Source organism: Zalophus californianus, chromosome 17 (assembly GCF_009762305.2).
Source record: "Zalophus californianus isolate mZalCal1 chromosome 17, mZalCal1.pri.v2, whole genome shotgun sequence".
Taxonomy (NCBI): domain Eukaryota; kingdom Metazoa; phylum Chordata; class Mammalia; order Carnivora; family Otariidae; genus Zalophus; species Zalophus californianus.
The window spans coordinates 59,585,865-59,604,540 of record NC_045611.1 but is presented as its reverse complement, the minus strand read 5'-3'; the positions used below and the strand labels follow the sequence as shown (position 1 = coordinate 59,604,540).

At 46.3% G+C, this 18,676-nt stretch overlaps 3 protein-coding genes across 5 annotated transcripts in view; all 3 read left to right on the top strand.

Moving 5' to 3' along the window:
* Positions 1 to 11,016, top strand: part of LOC113936728 (zinc finger protein 345-like) — a 32,954-nt gene extending 21,938 nt beyond the window's left edge. The window contains exons 4-5 of one of the 3 annotated variants that reach the window (XM_035725154.1): positions 1,277 to 1,397; positions 10,915 to 11,016. In XM_035725154.1, coding sequence (XP_035581047.1) covers positions 1,277 to 1,306 — 30 coding nt within the window. In that variant the 3' untranslated portion in view covers positions 1,307 to 1,397; positions 10,915 to 11,016. Of the gene's footprint in view, positions 1 to 1,276; positions 1,398 to 3,252; positions 3,353 to 4,409; positions 4,436 to 10,914 lie in introns of those variants that run through there. The other 2 variants (XM_035725155.1, XM_035725153.1) reach the window with 2 other exon arrangements.
* On the top strand, positions 7,656 to 18,496 carry LOC118355965 (zinc finger protein 814-like). Its single transcript, XM_035725148.1, has 3 exons — positions 7,656 to 8,536; positions 10,915 to 11,041; positions 15,661 to 18,496. Exons 1-3 carry the CDS (start codon positions 8,261 to 8,263, stop codon positions 18,396 to 18,398), a joined length of 3,141 nt encoding a protein of 1,046 aa, XP_035581041.1. The 5' UTR covers positions 7,656 to 8,260; the 3' UTR covers positions 18,399 to 18,496.
* The window catches only part of LOC113936240 (zinc finger protein 586-like), a 32,054-nt gene continuing 21,787 nt past the window's right edge, over positions 8,410 to 18,676 (top strand). The window contains exons 1-2 of the mRNA XM_035725144.1: positions 8,410 to 8,536; positions 8,804 to 9,081. The gene's annotated coding sequence lies outside the window, so the exon portion shown is untranslated. The remainder of the gene's footprint in view (positions 8,537 to 8,803; positions 9,082 to 18,676) is intronic.

The window sequence follows — 18,676 nt, the reverse complement described above, 5'->3', positions numbered from 1 at the left end:
CTTCAAAAGAATTTTTGTATGCTAACGAGGGCCTACAAGATACTGGAGGCCTTGCCATTGTCCAGTTAAGGTTGTTCTTCCCTCTAGTAAAGCATTAATATTAAGACAGTTGGGAGTTTCCTGGAGGAATGTTATACTCTGCCTATCGTAAGTCCTTGTCAGTGGGCCACCCAGGCACCCCTCCCTCATCAGTTTTAATAATGTGTTCATGCATCCAGGTAAAACCTAAAGTTCAGCAGCCTATCCAGCTTGGGGGAAACTATGGACACAAGTTAGAGCCGCAGAGCCCTTGGGTCCCATTAGGAGCCAGCCATCTAAATCTGAGCCTCCCTGAACTGCTATCAGGGTAGCAAGGGCTATTTGGTTATAGAGGGCCGCCTTCTGATTGTGGGTGATTGCATGGTAAGCTTAGGTAAAGATGGTCACAGGCGCCTGGGTGGCTCAGTTGGTTGAGCGACTGCCTTCAGCTCAGGTCATGAACCCAGAGTCCTAGGACCGAGTCCCGCATCGGGCTCCCTGCTTGGCAGGGAGTCTGCTTCTCCCTCTGACCCTCTCCCTTCTCGTGCTCTTTCTCTCTCTCTCTCATTCTCGCTCTCTCAAAGAAATAAATAAAATCTTAAAAAAAAAAAAGGATGGTCACTGTATGCTTGGTGAAAGCCTCTACTTGCAATTTTACATAAACAGAGGTGGCTTCTAGGATAAATATGGCTTAGGGATAAAACTATCTTGGGATGCCTGGGTGGCTCAGTCAGTTAATCAGCTGCGTTCAGCTCAGGTCATGATCTCAGGGTCCTGAGACTGAGCCCCACATCAAGCTTTCTGCTCAGCGGGGAGTCTGCTTCTCCCTCTCCCTCTGTTGCTCCCCCTGCTTGAGCTCTCTCGCTCACCCTCTCTCTCCCAAATAAATAAATAAAATCTTAAAAAAAAAAAAGCCATCAAGAAGCCTTCTTTGTTTGAGGTCTAGCCTTAATAATATCCTAATTACAAGGAATCACTGGCAAGTGGGAGAAGACTTGTCTCAAGAGGTAAGGGCATCCCCAAGTGCATCATCCAATCCAATCACAGGGAAAGTGGAGTCATCCATTATCTCTACAAGTCCATAGTTAACCCCATGGAGTGGGGTGCACTCCAACTTTTAAGGAGAAATTGCATCATTCCAGCCACATGGAATTGGTCAAGATGAGAGCTGAGTTACAAATTTCTTGGGGGACTCAATCCCATTTTTCAGCTGTTCAAATAATCATATGCCCATGGGGTCCTGTTATTATCCCCACAGAATAACAAGAAAGAAGATTGCCTATCATGAGCTACTGTGGCAATTTCTCTGAAGTCGACCTCAAGTTGTCTAACTCACGTAAACATTCAAAAACAAGAACTACGATTTAACATCCACAAAGGTGGGTCACTGAAACATAACTTTTCTGTATAATAACCCTCATTTTTAATCAAAGATAGCCAAATCAGGACTAATTTGTTTGTAAAACAAGTCCAGTTTTAACAAACCTGGCCTAATCATTTACATAAACACAGCAAGAATAGTGATTGATTATAGATCATATAATTAAAATCTGCTTTGCTGGAACTTTTTGTAAGGAATCTCTAGGTTGAACTCTTTTTTTTTTTTTTTAAGATTTTTATTTATTTATTTGAGAGAGAGAGAATGAGATACAGCACGAGAGGGAAGAGGGTCAGAGGGAGAAGCAGACTCCCCGCCGAGCAGGGAGCCCAATGATGTGGGACTGGAGCCCGATGATGTGGGACTCGATCCCGGGACTCCAGGATCATGGCCTGAGCCGAAGGCCGTCGCTTAACCGACTGAGCCACCCAGGCGCCCTAGGTTGAACTCTTAATAGACACTAGGCCAGAAGCCAAGCAAATACTTGCCATCAGACATGCTTGCAGTACCTGTAGATTTGGGCAAATTCCTTTTCACGAGGTCCCCAGTATATCCTGAGGTTCCTGCACCTGCCAGGAAGTGACATTCTTTACTCGCCTGATAAGGCTGCTGGGAACTCTGTAAGGAAGGTAACAGGCCAACAGTTCCAAGGGGCTTTCTGGCTCCAGGTTTCATAAAGTCAACCTTAGTTCCTTAAAGCTGTTTGGTCATATCTGAGTCTATACATGCCTCTCTCAAATATGGCATTCCAGTCAAAGCCTTGGTAAAATAACCAATGTTTCCAATGGTGTCCTGTTACAAGGAGAATGGATTGTTATTGAACTTATGCAAATGACTCTGATTGCCATGGAAGAAAGAATACTGAGACGTTTTGAATTTCAGAGGGTTCAGGTAGAGAGAAAAGTTAAATGCTTCAATTTGTTCACAAAGGAATAGTCACATTTCTGTAAGTCATAGATATCTTAAGAGAAAGTTTCCTTAATCTGGAAGAGCAAACAACCAACAATGTTTCAAGCAAGAGTCACGAAACTAAAATCATTTTTCCCAATTCACTTAGTCCCACATTACTATTCTTGTTCCGTTTGAATGCAGCTTTAGTTAGTTCTGGAAGTTCTTACCCTTTTTAGTTTTGATCTTAAAGATATTGAATACCTGTATTTGTCCTAAAAGTCCTTGAATCTCCTTGAAGATGAAACATATTTCATAAGAGAATAAGAACTATAAATGACAAAAACCCTCAAAAATGGACATGGTTAAAATTCTGATGAGAGGTTACAATATAACTGACAAAGAAATCCAGTTATATAACACTTCAATAATCAGAATATCAAGTGATGATGACCTTATATCAGAAGGTAACATACGGGGCGCGTGGGTGGCTCAGTCGTTAAGCGTCTGCCTTCAGCTCAGGTCATGATCTCAGGGTCCTGGGATCGAGTCCCACATCTGAGCTCCTTGCTGGGCAGGAAGCCTGCTTCCCTCCCTCTCCCACTTAACAAGCCTAATTAGTCAAAGAGACTTGTTTACAATTCAAATCTTGGGAAGTTTGTCTTAAAAACCTCAGAAAGTTTTAAAGCACATGCCTAAATAGGATTACAGATCATTAAAAACTTAAAACTTATTTATTTAACCAAGGTGACAATAAGAGATTCCAAAGGCAAAATGCAGGGTTATATAGTTAGCAAAACTTAGCTCCTTTAACATTTGATAAGTTTTAACTAAGCTATCAAAGACCTAATAAAGACAAACAAAGAAACTGGTTTTCAAGGCAGACAAAAGAGAAAAAAACTTTGTTTACATTTTTTTTTTATCAAGTGCAAACCAACAATTCAAGAAAACTTTTGTCTTTTGAACAGAGAGAAAAGCAGAATTTCAGTCTTATGACAGCGTACTTTTGAAATCCATTTTAGGGACGACTGGGTAGCTCAGTTGGTTAAGCATCTGCCTTCAGCTCAGGTCAGGTCATAATTCTGGGGTCTTGGGATCACATCCCGCATGGTGGGGTGGGGTGGGGCGGTGGGGGGGGGGGGTCCCTGCTCAGCAGGGAGTCTGCGTCTCCTTCTCCCTCTATGCTCACTCTCTCTCAAAAAAAAATAATCTTTTTTTAAAAAGATTTTATTTATTTGTTTGACAGAGAGAGCGAGCACAAGCAGGAGGAGTGGCAGGTGGAGAGGGAGAAGCAGACCCACCGCTGAGCAGGGAGCCCCATGCAGGACTTGATCCCAAAACCCTGGGATCATGACCTGAGCGGAAGGCAGACACTTAACCAACTGAGCCACCCAGGTGCCCTAAATCTTTTTAAAAAAACTAAAATTCATTTTATTTCTTAGTCCCTCCTGATCACACATAAAATTCCTTTCCAAAGATTTGCCTTCACAAACTTTCTACAACTTTCCTTTGCATCTAGATTTTTGTCCCAAGCCACTTATTTTCAAACCACAAGTCTCATTTAGGACAAAATTACCTTCTTTTACCTTCAACAAAAATGTGTTCCCATTTCTTATTTCTTTCTTACATGTCTCCTACTTTTCTACATCCAGAGTTGCTTCCCTTATTTCCATCAGTCTTAATTACATTTAGCAGAATTTTAACTTAGAAACCTTAGTGTCCAGTGAAGACTAAGCAGTAACCAAGTGTAAACTATCACACCAGAACTTTTTTTAGATGGCAGACTTAGCATTTAAGCACAAAGCATGTTTATCAACAGACCCAAATATCCTTAGTTTTTCTGCAGTAACTTAAAAACACAAACCTGTGTTCAGTAATCAATGCTTTAGCACTCCATTCTCTTTGGAAAAGACCTAGATGTCCAATGGATTCAATCCCAATTATAATCCAAGCAAAACAAGACTTTTTGAAAGCTATCTTATTTACTCATGAAAGCTTTGAGACAAACAAAATGAACCATTTTAGGGCACAACTCTAAAGACATGTCTATTTAATTAAACCAAACTCAAATTAGTTTAAATACCAAATTATATTCCACCTGGATCCTCCTTTTTTTTTTTTCAAGAATGTTTTTTTGGGCGCCTGGGTGGCTCAGCTGGTGAGGCGACTGCCTTCGGCTCGGGTCATGGTCCTGGAGTCCCGCGATCGAGTCCCGCATCGCGTCGGGCTCCCTGCTCGGCGGGGAGTCTGCTTCTCCCTCTGACCCTCCCCCCTCTCATGTGCTCTCTCTCTCATTCTGTCTCAAGTAAATAAATAAAATCTTTAAAAAAAAAAAGAATGTTTTTTTAAATTTTTTTTGGTACATCATTAGTTTTTGATGTAATGTTCAACGATTCATTAGTTGCATATAACACCCAGTGCTCATCACATCACGTGCCCTCCTCAATGCCCATCGCCCAGTTACCCCTTCCCCCCACTCCCCTCCCCTCTGCAACCCTCAGTTTATTTCCCAGAGTCAAGAGAGTCTGTCATGGTTTGTCTCCCTCTCTGATTTCTTCCCATTCAGTTTTCCCTTCCTTCCCCCACTATCCTCTGCTCTATTTCTTAACGTTGCACTGGATCCTCTTCTCTAAAAGTCAATTAGTTTGTTCCCCAATGTCAATTTTTACATGAGACGTGGGTGGGGAAATCTGAAGTGGGCAGTGTTAAGTCTAGGGGTGCTGTTCTTGCTCCTTGACAGTGAGGGGAGAAGGAGCCATGTTGGCATAGGCACCGAAGCTGGTCTAGAAGCAAGTTATACAGGCCGCACCCAAGGTGGTGCAGAAACAGGAGGAGGGGGGATGGGAGACAGAAGAAGCAAAGTGCTTCCGGAACGTACAGAAAAGGGGTTCCCGGTTCTAAAGCTCATCCAGTTGGACAGATGAGCAAACATCATGTTTGTGTGTTTTTTCTTAAGGATTTTATTTATTTATTTGACAGAGGGAGACACAGCGAGAGGGAACACAAGCAGGGGGAGGGGGAGAGGGAGAAGCAGGCTTCTCGCGGAGCAGGGAGCCCAATGCGGGGCTTATCCCAGGACCCTGGGATCATGACCTGAGCCGAAGGCAGACGCTTAACGACTGAGCCACCCAGGTGCCCCAAACACCATGTTTTTTTTACCAACAAGTGGAAGTAAGCAGTCCATGGGCAGGCCGGAGAAGCCTTCCCTGAAAACAAAGGGAGTTTGAGCAGCTGCTTGGGAAGATTCCTTAAAGTCCCCATCCTGAGATAGACTAACCACAGCTGGCTCCAATAATAGCCACTGACCCGGGAAATGAGGGAGAAGCCCCCACATTGGGAGGAACAGTAAGAGAGAATAAGAGTCAGCATCCCCTTTGTTAGGGATGGCCTGTGTTTCCTCCAGCAACCAGGGTTTATTTGGAGGTCTACTTAGATAATTATCATCCAATAAATCAGGAGGGAGTTTACTGATCTGGTTACTGACCAAACATGTTCTGCAAGAGGACCTTTAGGTCCAGGTCCTGATTTACAGCTCTGAAAGCCTGGATGGACCTAGGGAATCTCCATCTATTTGCCCTGTTTTCCTGCATAAGAGATCTGATAGATCCTACTGAGGCCATGCAGCGCCTTTCTTAAATTTTTCAATCTGAATTGTTTCCAGTGGATTAAAAGACATCCCAAGGGAGAACCCTTGGGAACTGAAGGAGATGGTCCATTACCAAAAAGCACCACCACCACCACTACCACCCCCAACTCCTGGGTGGTATCCCACGCAGCATGTGTCAGAGGTTCTGGGTGTTAAAAGCGACTGGAGGCATCCCTCAACTGAAAATCGTTCTTGATCACTATCCTGTCTTGCCAAGAAGGCAGGCCTGCCATAAAAGTCCCCATAGGAGAGATGCTAGCGTCACCCCCAACCCTTTCCCTACAGCATTCTAGGCTACAGATGGGTGCCTGGCATATGGACCAAAATACTGTGCTTTGGAGGTCATGCCTCGAAGGTCAAGCCTTATTTTACCTTGTCTTGAAAAGCCCGCCGTTTTTAACCCATGGAAAACGCTAGAAAAGTTTTACAGGGGGAAATTACCCAATTCTGTAGTTTTAAGTAGTTAGAGGAGAGGACACTGACAGAAAACAGTAAAGATAGAAATCCATCATGGCCTAAGGGACATTCCAACACACGCAGTATTTACAGCCACCTGTCTAGGAAACGTCCTCGTTGGGTTTTAATTCAATGAGGTACTGGTTTCGGCCAGCTCCCAGTGGCGTTCTCACAGCCAGAAGCGACCAAACCAGAGATGTGGTGGGGATCACCTTAGACCAATGAAGAGGAAACCTCACCGGAGAATCAAGATTGGCAGCGGTCCTGCTGACTTAGGTGGCTGTCCCATGCCCAAGACAGACAACTTTGCATAAGGACAGGAATAAAGAGAGGGCATCAAGTTTCTGGGTCTTATTACCATTCCAGTCATGGTACTAACTTCCAGTCAAAAGACAGTCTTTCTCCTCCCTGAAGAGAGGCAATGGGCTGGAGAATTGTAGCCTGAGCAATCGACATGACAGTGTTCCAGTAAGACCGTACGCCCTGAAAAGCCCCTGAAATGAGACTAAAGGAAGAAACTACTCACCAAGTTTGCACCAAAACCCAGTCCAGATTAAAAGACTCAAAGCCCCACATTTGGGTGCCAAATGATGTAGTTTTGGAATGTTGGTGAGGTCCAGAGCCGACAGCCAAGAAATAATTCCTGAGATATCTTTGGTGCAAAAAGGTGATTTTGTTAAGCACAGGAACGGGACTCGAGGGCAGAAAGAGCTGCTGCACAAGGTGGGGGGGGGGGGCCGGAGGGGGAGGGGGGACGGTGTATGAGTACTGGCTGGTTATATACTTGAGGGTTGGGAGACGAAAGGAAAAAGGGAGGTGTCCAAAAGGAATTTCATATGCTAAAGAAGACCCTAGGGATCCTGGACTCCTTGCTATTATCAAGCTAATATTGTCTTTTTTTCTAGCAAAGCATTAACCTTAAGATAGTTGGAAGTTTCCTGGAGGAATGTCACACGTATCATACCCTGGGGAAAGGGGGGTTATGGGGTGTTAGTTTGTGCTTTCTCCTTAGCTTGGCTTGTGCTCCCTCAAGACTAAAAAGACCCTTCTGTCCCCAGTATAAGGTGACTTCACCTGACATAATCCTTTTTTTGTTTATGACATACTTGTCCTTTTTTTTTTCTTAAGATTTTATTTATTTGACACAGAGAGACACAGCGAGAGAGGGAACACAAGCAAGGGGAGTGGGAGAAGGAGAGCAGGCTTCCGCGGAGCAGGGAGCCCGATGCGGGTCTCGATTCCAGGACCCTGGGACCATGACCTGAGCTGAAGGCAGACCCTTAAAGACTGAGCCACCCAGGCGCCCCATACTTGTCCTGTCTTTAAAAACCTTTCCCTTTCTGTAGCGCTTTGGAGCTGCCCTCTACTTGTAGATGGGATGCTGCCCAATTCACCTATCAATGAATAAAGCCAGCAAACCTTTACAATGTGATGGGTTGAATTTTTGTTGCTTAACGGGAACTAATCTGTTCGCAACTAATCCTACTGAAACTTATGAAACTGACTCTAACACCTCAGGGTGCAAACATTTGAGGAGCAACAACATCTTTCCACCTCTACACAGACTCATTCCTTTCTGAAATGCTGTACGAAATGATATGTCATTTACCTCAGTAAAAGTATTTACGAGCATCTCAAATAGTTTTCTTTGGAAGCTGACATTCCTGGAGTCTGAAAGCAGGGCTCTTCTCTGCCTTTAACGAGGAGCAAACCCGGTCCCTCCGGGGCGGAGCCGCGCTTTCCAGCATCCCTCAGGGTGCCACGTGACCAAAGCTCGCGACTCCGGGGCGGAGGACCCCCTACCGGAGACCGCCAGAGCCCCGGGAGCCACACCACCCGGAAGAGCCCGGCTCCGAGCGCAGAGCGAGGAGCCAATGAGGGACCAGCACACGGCGTTTCGAGGCGAGCGCAAGCGCCGGGGGCGGGACTTCCGGTCGCGTCCCCCCGCAAGTCCTCCAGCCTCAGGTTGGCTCCGTTTATCCCGTAAGGGTCCGGAGCGCGCGTCGGGGTCCGGGGGCCTGCTCGTGAAGCCGCGAGGGGAGGCGCCGTCCTCGGCGCACACAGTCGGGTCCCGGTGTCCGCTCCGCTCCGGCCCCGCTGCCGGCCCACCGAGTCCGATGGCGGCGGCCGCGCCCAGGGAGCCGCCGCAGGTAAGCGCTCGTCCCCCGGGCCCTCCCCGCCGTCCCCCCACCCAGACCCCGGAGGCCCGAGCGCGGGGCGCCGGCTCGCGGCCCTGCGGCCCAGGCCCCGGCGTCGGACGGGGCGGCGGCGGGGGGCGGGGGCCCCGTGTGCGAGCGCCGGCGTGCCGGCGTGAGGAGCGGGCTCCGGGCCGGGGGGCCGGCCGGGGCAGGGGCCGGAGGGGGTCTGCGCCGGCGGCGGGGAGCAGCACATCGCCCTTCTTTCTGTCGGGAGCACAGTGCGGCGCGGCCAGGGAGGCCCGCGCTGCCCGAGAAGCCCGGCCCTCCTGGCGCTGCTGAGGCGGTCTCCGCCCGGGGTCAATAGGCGTGGTCTGGCCGCGAGAGAGGAGAGCCCGCCGCGGGGGTGAGCGAGGAGGCCGGGCGCGCGGGAGGACGGAATCGCGGTAGTCGGCGGTGGAGTCCGCGGACCGCTGCTCTGCGCGCGGTGGCTGTTGGCGAACCGGTGGACTCCCGGTCTGTGTTTTGAGAAGGGCCGCGGCAAGTGGTGCGTGTTGCAGGTGAGAAGAGAAAGGGGGCGGGGAGGGAGCGCCCCAGGGCTTTCGGTCCGTGGACCTTAAAAATGAAATAAAGACTGACAGTTATTTTACCCGCACAGATGGGTCTATGTGGCAACGGAAGAGAAGTGCAATTTGGAACAAACAGGCTGAGTCAGAACAGTAGGCCAGTGTGGAGAGCACGAGAGGTAGTCTTGTTTCAGGGGAAAGAGGCGAAGTTGGGACGGCTGTTATAAACTACAGGTCCACTGGAGTAAACTGGGAGTTGTGGCTTCTCATTGGGTGGGGTGATGAGGAAATCCTGTCTTTTCGAGTCTGGGGAGTGAAGTAGTGTCCCATGTAAGTTGAAGTCCGTCTCTTTGGGTTGGGTCTGCAGTTGATCACTGTGGTAGTGTCTGAGAGTTCCTCCCAGTGCAACCTCCCGACTCCAATTTAGTGAGGTTTCCCATCATTAATTTTCACAAGTCCTAGCAGCTGAAGGGCTGGAAACTCCCATCATCCTGATGGAAAGTAGCAGGAAGTTGTGTATCCTTGGGGATGTCGTAACTTGTTTTGACATTGGTAAGCGACTTAGATGTTTCAGAGAAGTGTGAGTGATGGCGTCAAGTGGGCAGCTGGACAGGACGTTTTGGGAAACTGGGGGAAGGATGCATGATGGAGAGTTTGAAAAGTGATGGCTACTGTGTGGACCAGGGTGGAGATTTGGCTCACATTTAGGAAGGGAAGGCAGAGAATCATGGTAATAGGCTAGTAGGTCAGAGGGTCCTAGTAAAGTGCTGAGGAGTGGTTTTCTGGCTCAGCACGTGGTTGGGGTTACTGGACATTGCCAACACAGGTGAAGGGGAGAGAATGATCTGGCAGAAACATGGGCAAGCCCTCCATGGGATGATGGGACAAGAGATGGCTAGGACACCTAGGAGTAATTTTGCCAAGATGACAGTGAAGTTGGGGCTGCTCTTTATTCAGTGCTGTAGGCTTCACAGAATTTTGCGGTGAGTTTTTACGGTGCCTGAGGTGTTGCAGAGTCTTGCTGGTAGTTCAGGTCTGCACAAATGCAGTCATTTCTGCTTTGCTCTGCCTGGCAGGGGAGACCCTTAGGGCTGGGGTTTTCACAAAGGTTCAGTAGAGGATGATTGGTTCCCGATTGTGGCGGGACAGCGTGGGCAGCAGAGAAGTGGAAGAGGGTCTGTGAGTATCCGAAGCTGACCGTGCTTGTGAGTGTCTGTTACTGAAGGGAGGGTTACAGGCAGCTGAGGAGGGCTTCTCAGCAGCATGTGAGGCTTTCCCTGTTTTGGGATCCATGGGAGTACTGGGTGGAACTGGAACCTGTTTGAGTTTGTCAAACAGCCTGTGGGTGTCACGTGACGAGTACGAGTGTGAGTCAAGGGAGGATCCTTTGTTGTGGGGCAGGAAGGTGTGGGAGTTCATCTGTGGGGTCTGAAGACGTGAGAGTGGTAGAGTCTACAGAATCCTGTACACGTGGAGGGGAAGTGTGAGCTAAGGGCCTCAGCGCCCTGGTACTGAAGACTTCCTGGTAAAGCAGGGCCTATAATTGGCTGTCTTGAGGGCACAACGTGGGAGACTCCATGGGAATACCGTGGCAGGGGGATGACCTTGCAGACCAGACCCAGAGCTTAGAGTGCATCCATGTGTCCCCCTGCCTGTTGCTGCTGAGGACTGAACACAGTGACTGATGGGAAGGTGAGAGGAGCATGGCATTAGAGGCCCCAGGACCTGGTATTTATTCTGAGGTGGGGAGTCTGGGGTGGATGTTGGGGGCTTGGATTGTGGGTTCTCAGAAAATGTTCATGGTTCCAACTTTTCCTTTCATGGTAGTGTGGTGTGACCTTTGAGGACATTGCCGTGTACTTCTCCTGGAAGGAGTGGAGGCTTCTTGATGAGGCTCAGAGACGGCTGTACCACCATGTGATGCTGGAGAACTTTACACTTATATCCTCACTGGGTAAGGCCCTCAGCCCCCCCCTTTGACCTGGACTAGACTCTGTACTCCCACGTCCCCCCTCTGCTTTTTCCAGGGTAGGTTTCTCCTCTCATGTGGACTGTGGACACTGCTTGCTTTCCCAGCTTTCTGGTTAGTTGCTTTTGTTGCTAGCTCTGAGTTGTTGGTGTGCCCTTTTCTGTGCCCTTTTCTCTGCCCTGCAGCTCCCAGTGCCCTCTGTGCTGAGCCCTGATCGGGTAAGATTGGAGGTCAGTGGTCATGCAGTGAGGCTGATGGATTGCACCTTGCTTGCCCTCTCCCTGGCTGGGTCCATGTGTCAGATCCGTGCCATTTCCTTGTGCCTACCCGTGTCTGAAATTACAGGCACTGGCATGTTTACTACTTAAGTAGACCATGGATTTCTTCTCAGGACTGTCCTCTATGGTTCTTTCAGTAGTGTTTACATCTCTTTTTCTACCTGCCCTGCTCCATTCATCTTTGTGAGGTATGACTGACAAAATTATATATTGAAATTATATTACATAATAATTTGATATATACATTATGAAATTAGTGTAATATTTTTTAGATTTGTTTATCTGAGAGAGAGTGAGAGTGAGAGAGTACGTGTGCACGTGCTCATGAGCAGAGAGGAAGGGAAAGAAAGAGAGAAACCCAAGCTGACTCCATGCTGAGTGGAGAGCCAGAGGCAGGGCTCAGTATCACTATCCTGAGTCTAAACCTTAGTTTAGACATCACAACGTGAGACTAAACCAAGAGTTGGACACTTAACCGATTGTGCCATCCAGGCGTCCCTACATTATGAAATTATCATCAAAATGAAGCTAATCACACCACCATTACTTGACAAAATTACCTTTTTGTTGGTGGTGGTTCGAAAGCTTAATATTGACCCTGTTAACAAATGTCAACTGTACAATGTAATATTAGCAACTGGAGTCAATATTGCTGTACATTAGATCCTCAAACTTATCTTGGAAATGAAGGTGTATATCCCAGACCAACATCTCCCCGTTTCTCTCAACCCTTAGCTTCTGGCATTCTACTCTCTGTTTCTGTGTGATTTATTTCTTTTGTTAAAGAGTATTCATATAAATGATACCGTAGAGGGTTTGTATTTTGCTTTGTGGCTTCGTTGAGTAGCATAATGTTTTCCAGACTCATCCATGTTGTGGCAAGTGGCAGTGCTGCCTTCTTTTTTATTGCTGAATATTCCTGCATGTGTGTGTGTGTACTAAATGATCTTTGTCACTTTATTTCATTTATTTATTCATTTACTCATTTAAATACAATTTATTCTTTTCTTTTATTTTTTTTTACATAGACTCTGTGCCCAATGTGGGGTTTGAACTCACAACCCGGAGATCAGAGTCACATGCTCTACCAACTGAGCCAGCCAGGCGTCCCTTCTTTGTCACTTTATTTTTTATTGATTTATTTTTTAAAGATTTTATTTATTTGAGAGCATAAGCAGGGGGAAGGAGCAGAGGGAGAGGCAGGTGCTTAACTGACTTAGCCACCCAGGCGCCCCCTTTCTTTGTCACTTTAAAAACTCATACACACTTAATGATGTTTCCATATATTGGCTATGGAACAATACTGCAGTGGATATGTATGTTCAGATACATTGTGGAGATACTCATTTTGTTTCGTCGGGATACATACCTAGAAATGGCAGTGGTGGACTATATGGTAGTTGTATTTCAATTTTTGGTGGAGCTCCCTAATATTTTTTATAATGACTTTCCTATTTACGTTCCCAGCAGCAGTATTCAAATGTTATTTTTTCTGCACATCCTGACCAACATGTTACCTCTTGTCTTTTTGGTAATAGCCACTGTTAACACGTAGGAGGTGATATCTTGTGGTTTTGGTTTTCTTTCTTTTTTTTTTTTTAAAGATTTTATTTATTTATTTGACAGAGAGAGACACAGCGAGAGAGGGAACACAAGCAGGGGGAGTGGGAGAGGGAGAAGCAGGCTTCCCGCTGAGCAGGGAGCCCGACGTGGGGCTCGATCCCAGGACCCTGGGATCATGACCTGAGCTGAAGGCAGACGCTTAACGACTGAGCCACCCAGGTGCCCCAATGGTTTTGGTTTTCATTTCCCTGGAGATTTGTGACTGTGAGCACATGTTAGTCACTTGTACATCCTTTTCACACTTGTGGTCTTCATTGGCTCTGGTGCAGCTTTTCAATTTGATATAGTGGTATTTGTTAGTTTTTGCTTTTGTTGTGTATGCTTTACATGTCATATTCAAAAAATCATTGGCAGGAATAAGGTTAAGGAGGCTTTTCCCTATTTTTCTTTTCTAGGAATTTTAGGGTTTGAGGTCATCTGTTTAAGTCTTTAATCTATTTCAATTTCATTTCCATGTGTGCTATAAGATGGTGATCTAGGATCCTTATTTTTTCATTTGGATATTCAGATTTCACAACAGTATTTTATTATTACTATTTTTTAAAAATATTTATTTATATTAGAGAGACTTTCAAGCAGACTCCAAGCTTAGCACAGAACCTGATGTGGGACATGATACCACAACAGTGAGATCGCTACCTTAGCCAAGACTAACAGTCAGACACTTAACCAATTGTGCCACCCAGGTGCCCCCTCATTTTTTAAAATGAAAACATATTTTATTTATTTGAAAGAGGGAGCAGGGAGGGACAAAGGGAGAAAGAGAGGGAGAATGAATCTGAAGCTGACTCTGCACTGACCTGGAGCCCTAAGCGGGCTTGATCCCATGACTGTGAGATCATGAACTGAGCCAAAACAAAGAGTTGGAATCAACAGACTGAGCCACCCAGGTGCCTCTCAATATATTTGAAAGATTCATTTATTTATCTGAGAGAGAGAGGTAGAGAGACCACCTCAGGCAGGGAGTATAGGGAGAGGGAGATAATCCCAAGCAGGCTCTGACCCTGAGATCACAACCTGAGCCAAAACCAAGAGTCGAAGCTCAACCAGCTGTGCCCCCCAGGCTCCCCATAGATTTCACAGCATTTTTTTAAGATTTTTTATTTTTTTATTAGACAGGGAGAGAGTACAAGCAGGGGGAGCAGCAGGCAGAGGGAGAGGGAGAAGGCGGCTCCCTGCTGAGCAAGGAGCCCTATGTGGGGCTCAATCCCAGGACCCCGGGATCATGACCTGAGCCGAAGGTGGATGCTTAACCGAGGGAACCACCCAGGTGCCCCAGATTTCACAACATTATTAAAGAGATTATTCTGCCCAGGTGTAGATTTTTGGCATAATTTTCAAAGATGAGTTCACTATATGTATGTGCATTTACTTTTGGGCTCTTTATTCTATTGCCCTAGTATTATTACTGGTTTATGTGCCACTACCCTGTTGTTTTGAATACTATAGCTTTGTAATCTAGTTTGAAATCATAAATGTGCTGCCTTCAGCTTTAATCTCTCTCAATATTGCTTTGGCTTTAGCCCTTGGTTGACTTGGTGGCAGTGGTGCCGGTGTCCCCTGTGGAGCCGGCAGCTGGAGTCTGTGCTGAGCAAGAACTGCGGTAGCACGTGCCCTGTGGCTGATGGAGGTAGCCCCAGCCCTTATTTCCCACCTACCCCACAGTCTCTGCTACAGCAGGCTCCAGCCACTAGCAGCTGCTTGTGCCCTTGTTTATGCTCCACTGTGTACTACCGTCATAATGTCACTGTTGAGCTCTCTGAGATAATGCCATTCATAGACAGCTGTTGAATTGATTTTTGTTGGGGTGAAGGATGGTATCTCCTATTCTCCCATCCTGCTGCCATCAGTCACATAGGATGTTTTTCTGTGTCTGCTCTCCTGAGTAGCTCTGGGACAGTTTGGTTGTCCATGTGCCCTGTTTTCCTTCAGTATTTCTATCTTCCTAGTACTCTGTGTTGCTCACCTAGGGCTTACAGGGAAGAGTCCTTTGTGTGTCATAGCATAGACATGATCCAACATGACTAGGTGGGCTTACAGGGGCTCTGTTCCTGGTGAATAGAACCTGGGGAAGGTGTGCTATCAGGCCTGTGTTCAGACCATACTGGGCACCTTTGCTTGTTCAACCAGAGTTCGGTGTGATTGCCAATGGCCACATCCCGTTTCTGTCTTTCCTTCTTCACTGTTGACAGTTTGTGGACTTCTGAATTCTACTCTTTGGTAATTCCATGACGTCCAGTATAGGGGTAATTAATGCTTCTTGGGCATTCACGTCTCACAAATTTCTCTCACTACTATTTCTGTGTAGTCTAACATTCACCCCTGAAAGTTTTACCGTGACATATTCACATGCCCTTAAAGTGACATTGAACAGCAGCAAATTTCTTGTGATTGGATTTTCCTTCAGCCTTGTACTTAGACAAATATCACCAGCAGAAATGGTCCTACGCTAACTTGGGGGAAGAGAAGTAAGGTTTAGACCCTGGCTCTCCTTGTGTAATACCCTAGTTTCCCATTCTTCTAGTGTGCTCTCCACATTACTTTGACTATCAAGGCCCAATAATGCGCAGCAACCACTTCCAACTGTTTTCCATCAACAGTGTCTGGAAAAGCATGCCTAGGTGAGACCCATGCATATTATGTGATGGGCTCACCCCTTCACTATTGTCAACACAGATTTCACCAACGCTTCTTTGCTTTCAGGTTGCTGCTGTGGAGCAGAGGATGAGGCACCCTTTGCCCAGAGCACTTCTGTAGGCGTGTCACAGACCAGGACGCCCAAGGCAGCTCAGTCTTCCCGGAAGACCCACCCCTGTGAGATGTGTGGTCCAGTCTTGAGAGACATTTTCCACTTGGCTGCGCACCAGGGAAAAGAAAACAGCCAGAAACTGTTGAGGTGTGGGGCCTGTGGGAAACGATTTTATTTCAGTGTAAAGTTTCAGCAGCAGCAGGAGCAGCACGTGGCAGCAGAACCCTCCAGAAGCCGTGTGGACAGGGACTCTGTTGTGAAGAGCTGGGGATTCCATGGTTCAGGAAAGCCCTTTACCTGTGGAGAAGTTCAGAAGGACTTCCTGTCTGGCTCGGGGCATCTGCAGCAAGAGGCCACTGATACTGGGGAGAAGCCACACACGATCACCCAGCGCAGGGCAACTTTACAAAGCAGGAAAAGTCATTATACTTGGGGAGAATGCAAGAACGCCTTTGGTCCCACACATTCGTACGTTCAGGACCAGGATGTCCACCTTGGAAGACAGTCCTTTGTGTGCAATAAATGTGGGAAAACATTCAGGTATAAATCTTTATTTGCCATACACCAGACGTTCCATACTGGAAAAAGAGGTTATAAGTTTAGCAAATACGGAAAATTCCTTAGGCATTGGTCAGCCTGCAGTCAACATGAAAAGACTCATACTCTGTTAAAGCAGTACATGTGCAGCAAATGTGGGAAATCCTTAAGCCAGAAATCTGGCCTTATTCATCCCCAGAGATGGCACAATGGAGAAAAGAGTTATGTTTGCAGTGGATGTGCAAAATCTTTTATCCATAGATCAGTGTTGATTACACATAGGGTTCACCCTGGAAAAAGATTTTATAAGTGTCGTGGCTGTGCAAAATCTTTTTCTACTATGTCTGCCTTTGGCTATCATCAGAGATCTCACACTAGGGAAAGACCTTATGAGTGCAGTGAATGTGGGAAATCTTTTACCACTGGTTCTTCCCTTCGTTGTCACCAGAGAGTTCACACTGCAGAAAGGCCCTATGAGTGCAGTGAATGTGGCAAGTCCTTTGTCCGAAGAAATATCCTAAAACTACACATAAAGATTCACTCAGGAGAAAGGCCTTACAAGTGTAACGAATGTGAGAAATCTTTTAAGTGGAAGTCAACATTGATTAAACACCAGAGAATTCACACAGGAGAAAGGCCTTATGAGTGCAGTGAATGTGGGAAATCTTTTAGCACTAAGTCTGTCCTCCGTGATCACCAAAGAGTTCATACTGGAGAAAGGCCTTATGAGTGCAATGACTGTGAGAAATCTTTTACCACCAAATCAGCCCTCCATTATCACCAAAGAGTTCACACCGGAGAGCAGCCTTATGAGTGCAGTGAATGTGGCAAGTCCTTTGTCCAAAGAAGTAGCCTCAATATACACATAAAGGTTCACTCAGGTGAAAAGCCTTATAAGTGCAATGAATGTGGGAAATCTTTGAAGTGTAAGTCAACATTGATTAAACACCAGAGAATTCACACAGGAGAAAGGCCTTATGAGTGCAGTGAATGTGGTAAATCTTTTGCTACTAGTTCTGTCCTTCATTCTCACCAGAGAGTTCACACTGGAGAAAGGCCTTATGAATGCGGTGAATGTGGGAAATCTTTTACTGGTATTTCAGGACTCCACTATCACCAGAGAGTTCACACTGGAGAGAAACCTTATGAATGCAGTGAATGTGGGAAGTCCTTTGTCCAAAGAAGTAGCCTCAATGTACACAAAAAGGTCCACTCAGGTGAAAAGCCTTACAAGTGTAATGAATGTGGGAAATCATTGAAGTGTAAGTCAACATTCGTTGAACACCAGAGAATTCACACAGGGGACCGGCCTCACAAGTGCCGTGATTGTGGAAAATCTTTTACGTCTAGATCTACCCTTCGTTCTCACCAGAGAGTTCACACTGGAGAACGGCCTTATGAGTGCAGTGACTGTGGGAAGTCTTTTACCACTACTTCTCACCTTCGTTCTCACAAGAGAGTTCACAATAGTGAAAGGCCTTATGAATGCAGTGAATGTGGCAAGTCCTTTTGCCGAAGGAATAGTCTGAATGTACACATCAAGATTCACTCAGGTGAAAGGCCTTACAAATGTAACGTATGTGGGAAATCTTTGAACTATAAGTCAACGTTCATTCAACATCAGAGAATTCACACAGGAGAAAAGCCTTACCTGTGCAGTGAATGTGGGAAATCTTTTAGTTATAGCCGCGCCCTCCGGTATCATCGTCAAAGTCACCTTGCAGTAAGTCCTTATGATTGTAGTGATTGTGGGAAATCTTTTACTTGTAGTTCTTATCTCCGTGATCACCAGAGAGTTCACACTGGAGAAAGGCCTTATAAATGCAGTCACTGTGGGAAAACTTTCACTTCTCGTTCCCTCCTCCGTTCTCACCAGAGATTTCACACTGGAAAAAGGCCCTATGAATGCAGAGAATGTGGCAAGTCCTTCTTCCAAAGAGGTGCCCTGAATGTACACATAAAGGTTCACTCAGGTGAAAAGCCTTATAAGTGTAATGAATGTGGGAAATTGTTGAAGTACAAGTCGACATTTATAATACACCAGAGAATTCACACAGGAGAAAGGCCTTATGCTTGCAGTGAATGTGAGAAGTCTTTTATCAGTTACGGTGCTCTCAGTTATCATCACAGAGTTCACATTGGAGAAAGACATTAGGAGTACTAGGGATGTGGAAAATCTTTCAGCTATTTTTCCAGTCTCATTCAAGATGAGAAAGTACACAGTAAATAAAGTCTTTATGGTGGTAACATGAACTAAATGGTTCTGTTCACTGATGTTGATATGTTGACTCCCTGTCCTCTAATGCAATAGGAGTAGCAGGTGATGTCTTTGGGAGGTAATTGATATTAGAATGGATCATGTGTGTGAATTCCTAATGAATGGTTTTAATGTCTTCTTAGTATTCCGAGACAGCTTGCTTCCCCTATCAATCA

Excerpts from the sequence above, each read along its gene's own strand:
- LOC118355965 (XM_035725148.1), top strand. The coding sequence starts at position 8,261 with ATGAGGGACCAGCACACGGCGTTTCGAGGCGAGCGCAAGCGCCGGGGG. Across the intron at positions 8,537-10,914 it reads CGCCCAGGGAGCCGCCGCAG|TGTGGTGTGACCTTTGAGGA; the intron begins GTAAGCGCTCGT and ends CTTTCATGGTAG. Across the intron at positions 11,042-15,660 it reads TACACTTATATCCTCACTGG|GTTGCTGCTGTGGAGCAGAG; the intron begins GTAAGGCCCTCA and ends CTTTGCTTTCAG.